Source organism: Salmo salar, chromosome 07, assembly GCF_965601325.2.
Source record: "Salmo salar chromosome 07, fSalSal1, whole genome shotgun sequence".
Classification (NCBI taxonomy): Eukaryota; Metazoa; Chordata; class Actinopteri; order Salmoniformes; family Salmonidae; genus Salmo; species Salmo salar.
The window spans coordinates 30,772,485-30,783,614 of record NC_138297.1 but is presented as its reverse complement, the minus strand read 5'-3'; the positions used below and the strand labels follow the sequence as shown (position 1 = coordinate 30,783,614).

The 11,130-nt window shown below is 40.9% G+C and overlaps 1 protein-coding gene across 2 annotated transcripts in view; it reads right to left on the bottom strand.

Annotated features, from left to right (window-relative positions):
* Positions 1–472: 472 nt before the first annotated feature.
* The window catches only part of LOC123723750 (galactose-3-O-sulfotransferase 2), a 62,075-nt gene continuing 51,417 nt past the window's right edge, over positions 473–11,130 (bottom strand). For both annotated transcript variants that reach the window (XM_045721846.2, XM_045721844.2), the window contains exon 7: positions 473–9,555. In XM_045721846.2, coding sequence (XP_045577802.1) covers positions 8,824–9,555 — 732 coding nt within the window. In that variant the 3' untranslated portion in view covers positions 473–8,823. The remainder of the gene's footprint in view (positions 9,556–11,130) is intronic.

Genomic DNA, 11,130 nt, shown 5'->3' with positions numbered 1-11,130 from the left:
ATGCACGCAGATATATACCAAGGTTTCAAACCAAGTATAAACAACTTCAAGTAAGAAAAAAGATAGTGATACAATAAATATGTTTTTCTGAAATATTACCTTCGATGTCTGCAAAATGTAGGCTCTCAAGTATGGTAGAATAGTCCCAATTTAAATGAGAATACAATTCCTATCAATCCAGTACATTGTTTTTTAAAATTCATTTTAGGCTTAGAGAAGTAATATCGTATTCCCTCGGTTTACCCTAGGAAATATTTCCTTGGTTTACCCATACAAATTCATTAAATCATAATGATATCAATTCAATCAATAATACTCAATGGTGGAGGGACAATGTATTTAAGTTACATTTCAATGTTTCAAGACCTTATTCCACTTTCAAAAATGATGCCCATTAAAATTTTTTTTTTGGAATGGCAGTGAGAAAAAACTTTGAAAAAAGAGAAAAGAAGATTCCATGATTCCAGGTGAGTATGCTTCAACTCGACATGAGACAAGAACCCTTTATTTCAGTAGTGTACAGTACCATTAATTCTCAAACAGACATACAATATGTAACATGGTTCCCATCAAGTCAATAGTGGAGAGGTCAACAGAAAAGTATTATTATCCCAGTACCATAGCAATCCGCATAAGCGAGAAATATGCCTTCAAACTAGCCTGTGAGGCAGCTCAGCCTCCAAGGATGATGTTTAACCTACTCAATCCAGAGTTGGTTAAACATCAGTCTGGCAGGCAGAGCTGCCTCCAAAGCTACTTGAAAGTAGTAATCCCATCACTTCTATTTGTAACATGTTTTGAGCAATAAAATGAAACTTTCTTACAATATTGTCAGTAGATACATTTGTGCACTGGGGCATACCACTGTTTCTTATGTGCATTGCCTGTGTGTGTCTGAGTGTGTGTGCAGTGGTGTAAAGTACTTAAGTAAAATACTTTAAAGTACAACTTTTTTTATACCTTTCTACTTTTACTTCACTACATTCTTAAAGAAAATAATGTACTTTTGACTCCATACATTTTACCTGACACCCAAAAGTAATTATTACATTTTGAATGGTTAGCAGGACAGGAAAATGGTCCAATTCACACACTTATCAAGAGAACATCCCTGGTAATCTCTGCCTCTGATCTGGGGGACTCACTAAACACAAATTCTTAGTTTGAAAATTATGTCTGAGTGTTGGAGTGTACCCCTGGATATCCAGAAATAAAAAAAACAGGAAATGTGCTTAATTTCAATTTATGTATACTTTTACTTTTGATATTTAAGTATATTATGTACAGTACCAGCCAAAAGTTTGGACACACCTACTCATTCAAGGGTTTTTCTTAATTTTTTGTATTTTCTACATTGTAGAATAACAGTGAAGACATCAAAACTATGAAATAACACATATGAAATCATGTAGTAACCAAAAAAGTGTTGAACAAATCAAAATATATTTTATATTCTAGATTCTTCAAAGTAGCCATCCTTTGCCTTGATGACGGCATTGCACATTCTTGGCATTCTCTCAACCAGCTTCACCTGGAATGCTTTTCCAAGAGTCTTGAAGAAGTTCCCACATATGCTGAGCACTATTTGGCTGCATTTCCTTCACTCTGCAGTCCAACTTATCAATTGGGATGAGGTCGGGTGATTAGGGAGGCCAGGTCATCTGATGCAGCACTCCATCACTCTCCTTCTTGGTCAAATAGCCCTTACACAGCCTGAAGGTGTGTTTTGGGTCATTGTCCTGTTGAAAAACAAATTATAGTCCCACTAAGCGCAAACCAGATTGGATGGCGTATCGCTGCAGAATGCTGTGGGTGCCATGCTGGTTAAGTGTGCCTTGAATTCTAAATAAATCACATACAGTGTCATCAGCAAAGCATGCCCACACCATCACACCTCCTCCTCCAGGCTTCACGGTGGGAACCACACATGCAGAGATCATCCGTTCACCTACTCTACGTCTCACAAAGACACGGCGGTTGGAACCAAAAATATCACATTTTGACTCATCAGACCAAAGGACAGATTTACACAGGTCTAATGTCCATTGCTTGTGTTTCTTGGCCCAAGCAAGTCTCTTCTTATTATTGGTGTCCTTTAGTACTGGTTTCTTTGCAGCAATTCAACCATGAAGGCCTGACTCACGCAGTCTCTTCTGAACAGTTGATGTTGAGATGTGTCTTGTTACTTGAACTCTGTGAAGCATTTATTTGGGCTGCAATCTGAGGTGCAGTTAACGCAGATGAACTTATCCTCCGCAGCAGAAGTAACCCTTCATGTCTTAAAGTAATGATGGACTGTCATTTCTCTTTGCTTATTTGAGCTGTTCTTGCCATAATATGGACTTGGTCTTTTTATCATGACTCAGGAAAAGACCCAGATGCAGACAGTTCGAATAATGGATGTTTATTATATAAACAGGGGGCAGGCATAGGACTGGTCAAGGGCAGGCAGGGGTTGGTAGTCCAGGGCGGAGTTCGTAAGGTACAGAGCGGCAAGCTCAGGGTCGGGGGCAGGCCTCTGCTATTTGTAACATGTTTTGAGCAATAAAATGAAACTTTCTTACAATATTGTCATTAATCCAGGGCAGTGGCAAAAGGTACAGAACTGCAGGCAGGCTCAGGGCAGGCAAAATGATCAAAAAACAGAAAACGGGCTCAAGGAAACAGGCGTAAGCCTGCCTGCCATTCTGATAAACACGCTGGTAGGCTTGACGAGACAAGACAAACTGGCAACAGACAAACAGAGAACACAAGTATAAATGCACAGGGGATAATGGGGAAGATGTGCGACACCTGGAGGGGGTGGAGACAAGCCCAAAGACAGGTGAAACAGAGCAGGGTGTGACACTTTTACCAGGTGTAGCTGGTTGAGAGAATGCCAAGAGTGTGCAAAGCTGTCATCAAGGCAAAGGGTGGCTACTTTGAAAAACCTCAAATATAAAATATTTTTTGATTTGTTTAACACTTTTTTGGTTACTACATGATTCCATATGTGTTATTTCATAGTTAATGTCTTCACTATTATTCTACAATGTAGAAAATAGTAAAACCAAAGAAAAACCCTTGAATGAGTAGGTGTGTCCAAACTTTTGACTGGTACTGTATATATTTGCAATTACATTTAATTTTGATACCTAAGTATATTTAAAACCAAATACTTTTAGACTTTTAGTCAAGTAGTATTTTATTGGGTGACTTTCACTTTTACTTGAGTCATTTTCGATTAAGGTATCTTTACTTTTATTCAAGTATGACAACTGGGTACTTTTTCCACCACTGTGTGTGTGTGTGTGTGTTTAGTTGCATTCCTGCCATTCTTTTAATGCATAAATGCTTCATAAACTTGTAGTAACTTGGGTCAAGTACCATAAATATTTTGTGTTTTTGTATTAATGTGTAATATTGTTAATATTATAATAATAATAATTGGGATAATCAACATAATTAAATGGTGTATCAATGTGTGTATGTTTCCGTTAGCTCTTGAATGTTTTGAAAACCAAAAATGAACAAAACAGTGTATTCCAGTCAAAACTTTTTACACTATTTACCTTAAAATAATAAATACAATATATACAACAATATATTTTTTTAAAGTAACGATAAATACAGCAAGCTATCGTTTTTAAAGCCCTTTTTCCAAAATGTACTGTTTTCTAAGGCAAGAAATAGCTGTTTTATTAGTGTTTGTTTGTTTGTTTCTGAAATGGTTGTAGTTCCTGGAAGGTACATTGAATTGAGTTTGTAACATGTTAAAAATGATTACATGTTCTTGAACAATCAACATCATTCAACATCTTCTTTTTCTGTTAAAACCTCCATCTCTGTGACTCTTGATCAAGACATTCAAAAACGACAAAAAATAAACAAACATGGAGGCAGCGAAATGGGCTCTAGGTTAATACACCCGCCATAACTGTAGTTCATAAGGATGTAAAACATAGACAAGGCAGATAGATAGACACAGTGAAAGAGAGAGCAGTTGTTTTAACTTCCACATTCTACGCACATTTTGAATCTAACAGTTAATGAAATAAATTTAAAAACATATTTCAGTTATTCCCTGGGCATGAAAACAGAAAACGCTTTGAAACGGAAATTTGTGTTTTCATTGGACAAGTTCTGGTAGTGCTTCCTCCATTTCAAGACAATTTCTTCAGTTTTCTACTGAACATGGGCCTATTTTGATCATACATGTTGTTAGCCATAGACACCACCGATATTGTTTAAAAGATTACTTAAACATTTCCCAACAGTCACAGATTCTCTACAAAAATCACAGCTTGTTCTGCCAAAGACATTTGTACCTTTGTGTACACGTTTTATACTGATTATTACGTGCTAGTAAGATATTTAATCAATATTGACATCCTGGTACTCAGAGGCTTCAGTGGCATTGCTATTACCTGGTCCCAGATCAATTTGCGCTGTACAGCCAACTCCTATGTTTGTGAGTGACGATCATAGGACTGGCTAGATAGCAGAGACAGATCTGGGCCCGTATTTATCTAGTCTCGGAGTAGGAGTGCTGATCTAGGATCAGGTCCTCCCTGTCCACAATGATCTGATTAAGTGTGATCTAAATGATAAAACACTTTGAGACACTTGATACATATGGCCCGGGCTACCATTCATTTCCACACCAGCAGATGACATAACTTTATATGCCCCATGGTCACCTGACACCACTTGCACTGCCTGGCTGGGTGAGCCACTGAGACCTGTGAGAGTGCCTTTCAATGAGCTTCCATGACTCACACTTAAGCTGTCAAGCATGACGGAGTACAGTGTGTGCGTGTGTGTGTGCGAGCACAAGTATCTGTGTGTTAAATGTACTGTATATGTACAGTGCCTTGCAAAAGTATTCATCCCCCTTGACGTTTTTCCTATTTTGTTGCATTACAACCTGTAATTTAAATTGATTTTTATTTGGATTTCATGTAATGGACATACACAAAATAGTCCAAATTGGTGAAGTGAAAAAAATTACTTGTTTCAAAAAAATTCAAAAACGGAAAAGTGGTGCGCGCATATGTATTCACCCCCTTTGCTATGATGCCCCTAAATAAGGTCTGGTGCAACCAATTACCTTCAAAACTCACATAATTCGTTAAATAAAGTCCACCTGTGTGCAATCTAAGTGTCACATGATCTCAGTATATATACACCTGTTCTGAATGGCCCCAGAGTCTGCAACACCACTTAGCAAGGGGCACCATGAAGACCAAGGAGCTCTCCAAACAGTTCAGGGACAAAGTTGTGGAGAAGTACTGATCAGGGTTGGATTATAAAAAAATATCAGAAACTTTGAACATCCCACGGAGCACCATTAAATCAATTATTAAAAAATTGAAAGTATATGGCACCACAACAAACCTGCCAAGAGAGGGCCGCCCTCCAAAACTCACAGACCAGGCAAGGAGGGCATTAATCAGACAGGCAACAAAGAGACCAAAGATAACTCTGAAGGAGCTGCAAAGCGCCACAGTGGAGATTGGAGTGTCTGTCCATAGGACCACTTTAAGGCATACACTCCACAGAGCTGGGCTTCACAGAAGAGTGGCCAGAAAAAAGCCATTGCTTAAAGAAAAAAATAAGTAAACACGTTTGGTGTTCGCCAAAAGGCATGTGGGAGACTCCCCAAACATATGGAAGAAGGTACTCTGGTCAGATGAGACTAAAATTGAGCTTTTTGACCATCAAGGAAAACTCTCTGTCTGGCGCAAACCCAACCCCTCTCATCACCCCGAGAATATCATCCCCATCGGCAGGGACTGGGAAACTGGTCAGAATTGAAAGAATGATGGATGGCGCTAAATACAGGGAAATTCTTGAGGGATACCTATTTCAGTCTTCCAGAGATTTGAGACTGGGACGGAGGTTCACCTACCAGCAGGACAATGACCCTAAGCATACTGCTGAAGCAACAAGTGGTTTAAGGGGAAACATTTAAATGTCTTGTATTAGCCTAGTCTACGCCCAGACCTCAATCCAATTGAGAATCTGTGATATGACTTAAAGATTGCTGTATACCAGCAGAACCCATCTAACTTGAAGGAGCTGAAGCCGTTTTGCCTTTAAGAATGGGCAAAAATCCCTGTGGCTAAATGTGCCAAGCTTAAGGAGACATACCCCAAGAGACTTGCATCAGTAATTGCTGCAAAAGGTGGCTCTACAAAGTATTGACTTTGGGGGGGTGAATAGTTATGCACGCTCAAGTGTTCTGTTTTTTTGTCTTATTTCTTGTTTGTTTCACAATAAAAAATATTTTGCATCTTCAAAGTGGTAGGCATGTTGTGTAAATCAAATGATACAAACCCCCCCAAAATCTATTTGAATTCCAAGATGTAAGGCAACAAAATAGGAAAAATGCCAAGGGGGGTGAATACTTTCGCAAGCCACTGTATGAACACACATGATGTACAGTATATGTTTATAGCCAGAACAAACATATTTTCACAATTCCACTAATATCATCAAAATCAATAAATCATAGCATGTTTTTGGGTTCATTTAATTGCTTTTACCTGATAATGTATAATCCTGAAAAATAATGTTAAAAGTACCATTTATATTCCTAAAACATACATTGAAAATTATACTGTTGCTGCTTCCTGTTGTCATGGCTTTTTGACTCATGGCCGAACTGGTTTTAGATGTCCAAATTCATAATCAATATGTTGAAATACGTTGTGATATTTTGAAGACCAATACATAAAAGTTACTCCCTACATATGTGTCACACTTGTGTTCAGATGACTGCTAAATAAGTACCTTATGAACTGCACACAGACCAACATTTACCAAGCTGTCACTCAAGACTGGAATTGATTAGCTTGTTTTACTGTACGCATTATCAAGCGCAAATTAATCGCTCACATCGATATTGTATTGAAATCAATGGAAGTGGGACAACAACCGCGGTGACATGTACTGTTTGCGCTTTTCTAACAGACAAACCTCAATGAACATGGGTATACTACATATATGTCGATAGATGGCAACTTTTCGCAGCCATTTATCAACTTTATTGATCAAGTTTATTTCGGTAGATGGCCATTGGCCAATAAGGAAAAGGAAACAGCACTATTTAGACTGGACAATTTCAGTGAATGACCACCTCACATTGGGGTTGGCTTTCCCACAAATTAATGTGAGGCCACTGGTCCAGTGTCTATACCGGTCCACACTTTGCAGTGTTAAATTAGCACACTGCTTAGTGTACAGCCTTATTTCCATATTTCCCAGAGTGCCTTGCCTTTTGAGTGAATTGTAGTTTTACCACCTATAACTGTATTGTTTTGTGACAGAGACATGGTTGTTGCATTCATCCATTTAGTGAGATCCTTAGGGAATATATTAACATTAAAATTTTATTATTTAACACAATACAACAAGTTTTTAATAAGGCCTTATTTTGAGGGCCTTGTTTTAGCCCAATACAGTGGCCTGAAACTCATGGTTTTCAGGCCTGCAAGTCACATTATGATGAGTGATGTGATGAGTAATTCCTATTGGAATCCAGACAGACTGGTATATCCAACATTTTAAATTCTTATTCACCTGCATTCAGAATGACTGCTGGGTTGGGAAGACTAAGATATCAGAAATATGATAATGATGGACGTCGTTTTAGTTTAACACTGGTTATTAACACCAACACTGGGGTTCATTTACACCAAATAGTGTTAACTTAACACCTGAATCAACACTAGAAATGTTACACTGAAAAATCAACACTAGGTAACACTGGCCCATTTGCTGTGTAGCTCGCATTTAACACCCGCATTGAGTCAGGGAAAAACTGTGGACCAATATTACTATATCTATTGAAAGCCACACTAAAAGGTTCAAAGTCAGACATGCTAGCTATCCATTCAACCACAGTGCTTCAGTTCAGATACAGTACATTACTGCTGTACACGTCGGTCCTTATCAAAGTACCATGTGTTAACTTAAGAGTTTTCGCTCCTAACTCCCATCTTGGAGACATCACAGTTAAGCCTATTCTGAGACTCACTGCTCTCCAATGCTGGCTTCGTATCAGTGGAGGCTGGTGTCGCTTTAAATTGGAGGACAGGCTCATTGTAATAGCTGGAATGGAACGAATAGAACGGTATCATGTGTTTGATACTGATGCTTTCGTTGTAATTCCAGCCATTATGAGCCGTCCTTCCCTCATCTGCCTCTACTGCTTCATGTGGACCACATTTTCTACACCGGACACACTGCGTTCAAAGCGATGGATTCTATTCCTATTCCTATTCTCAATCAGAACATGCAACTCACATCAGGTGGGAATCATTCCTCTCCCAGTATGTGGCTATGGCTGGCTGCCTGGCTGCTGTCATATCATATATGCCGTCAGTGTTAGCGTTCAAGAAAGGTAATAGCCTAGTTATTTTTTTCGAAAAACAAAAACTGACTGGCTGAGTTCTTGATCGTGCAGGAGACTATGTTGAACGTAGCAGTTGGACCACCAAATGTAACTTTCTTTCTCGGATCAGAGAAGCAGACTTTTTGAACGACAGCTGGCCCACTGAACGCAATGCAATTCCATTTCAAGTCCCATTGAACCACATCCACAGCAATCATAAAGTCCGTGTGAACACGAAATAGAGTCATAACAAGTCCTAAGATCAGCCAGAAGAGAATGTACAGTAAAGTAGAGGTGGGTTGGAGGGAGAATGGGTATTTTTTCCAACAAGTCTCTTGAGTACTTTAGTAATAGAAATACTCAACGAGTGCTTGAGTAAGAGTACACAGGCTCAGTCAGCAATAGTCTTATCCACTCTCTCAAGGTAGTGAATTCTGGATGGAAAACTATTTTATCTTCCCTTTCCCTCCTCCGTCTCGTAGCAATGTCTGGTTATTATTATTATTATTACTACGAGATAACCGACTCCTGTCCTCCCCCGTCCCCCCTCCTACTCCTCCTCCTTCCCCCACCCCCAGCTCTCCTGTCCTGAGTTGGGAAGAAGGGTCTTTCCTCACGTAGTCTCCCCCAGCAGGGATAGCCGGGGCCTGGGCTTGGGCAGCCTGGGGAGCAGCCCTGGGGAACTGCCTGGCGTCCAGCAGGTCCTTATACTGGATCTCTGGCCTGATCATCCTCAGACAGGACTGATGAGTAGCATTGTCCAGCCCAGGCTGGAGCTCATATCCCAGGATCTTCACCAAGCCGCTCTGGAAGGGCCTGATGGTCTTGTCGCGGATGCGGCTGGCCTCCACAGGTCTCCCGCCGTCCCTCAGGCAGGCCCGGGCCAGCACATCCCGGCGGGTACGGAGAAGAGCGACCTCCTGGTCCATCCTGGTTCTCCCGAAGCGATCCACCTCGTTCCAGAAGGAGCGGTTGAAGGCCTGGTAGAGGTGCCAGTCCAGGGCATTCCACTCGCGGAGCTTTAGACGTTGGTCGTCTGTTAGAGCCAGGGCGGGGGGCTGCGCAGCAGCCGCTTTACCCACCCAGGAGCTGCCTCCGCTGGGCTTCTGCTGGCGGGCGTTGAGACTGAAGGAGACGATGGCGTCCAGCGGCCAGCAGAGGGCATGGCGCAGCAAGACCTGTATTCATAAAGTGTAGGTAAGAGAGTGCTGATCTGGGACCTTGTCCATTAAATCTTATTCACTGTATCGAATAGGCAAAACATATCCTAGGTCAGCACATTCATAAAGCTTCTCAGTGCTGATCTTGAATCAGGTAATCTTATTCACTAAGGCAAAATGTATCCTAGATCAACAATCCTAGGCTGAAACACTTGATACATATGGCCCCAGGACGTGTATTCATAAAGCGTAGGAAAAAGAGTGTTGATCTAGGATCAGGTCCACCTTGTCCGTGAATGTAATATTATTTGCTATATCTAAAAGGAAAAACTGAACCCAGGGCCTGTATTTATGAAGGGTCTCAGAGCAAGAGCTAGGGTTATGGATGTGTCACTGCAACCTTAAAGGTCCTAAATTATGTCACCATTGCCCTTGATTCTAAGCATTGTTGTGTTGCTATTTGTATAGACTTGGCCAACGCTTTTGATACTGTAGACCATTCCATTCTTGTTGGCTGGCTAAGGATTATTGGTGTCTCTGAGGGGTCTTTGTACTGGTTTGCTAACTACCTCTCTCAAAGAGTGCAGTGTATAAAGTCAGAACATCTGCTGTCTCAGCCACTGCCTTTCACCAAGGGATTACCCCAAGGCTCGATCCTAGCCACACGCTCTTCTCAATTTACATCAACAACATAGCTCAGGCAGTAGGAAGCTCTCTCATCCATTTATATGCAGATGATACAGTCTAATACTCAGCTGGCCCCTCCCCGAATTTTGTGTTAAACACTCTACAACAAAGCGTTCTTAGTGTCCAACAAGCTTTCTCTGCCTTTAACCTTGTTCTGAACACCGCCAAAACAAAGGTCATGTGGTTTGGTAAGAAGAACACCCCTCTCCCCACAGGTGTGATTACTACCTCTGAGGGTTTAGAGCTTAAGGTAGTCACCTCATACAAGTACTTGGGAGTATGGCTAGATGGTACACTGTCCTTCTCTCAGCACATAATCTAGACTTGGTTGCCTCTATCGTAATCGCTCTTCTTTCACCCCAGCTGCTAAACTAACCCTGATTCAGATGACCATCCTACCCATGTTAGATTACGTCGATGGAATTTATAGATCGGCAGGTAAGGGTGCTCTCGAGCGGCTAGATGTTCTTTACCATTAGGCCATCAGATTTGCCACCAATGCTCCTGGAACGAGCTGCAAAAAACACTCAAACTGGACAGTTTTATCTCTTCATTCAAAGACTCAATCATGCACACTCTTACAGACAGTTGTGGCTGCTTTGCGTGATGTACTGTTGTCTCTACCTTCTTGCCCTTTGTGCTGTTGTCTGTGCCCAATAATGTTTGTAAAATGTTTTGTGCTGCTACCATGTTGTGCTGCTGCCATGTTGTGTTGCTACCATGCTGTGTTGTCATGTGTTGCTGCCATGCTATGTTGTTGTCTTAGGTCTCTCTTTATGTAGTGTTGTGTTGTCTCTCTTGTAGTGATGTGTGTTTTGTCCTATATTTTATTTTTTTAATCCCGGCCCCAGTCCCCGCAGGAGGCCTTTTGCGTTTTGGTAGGCCATCATTGTAAATGAGAATTTG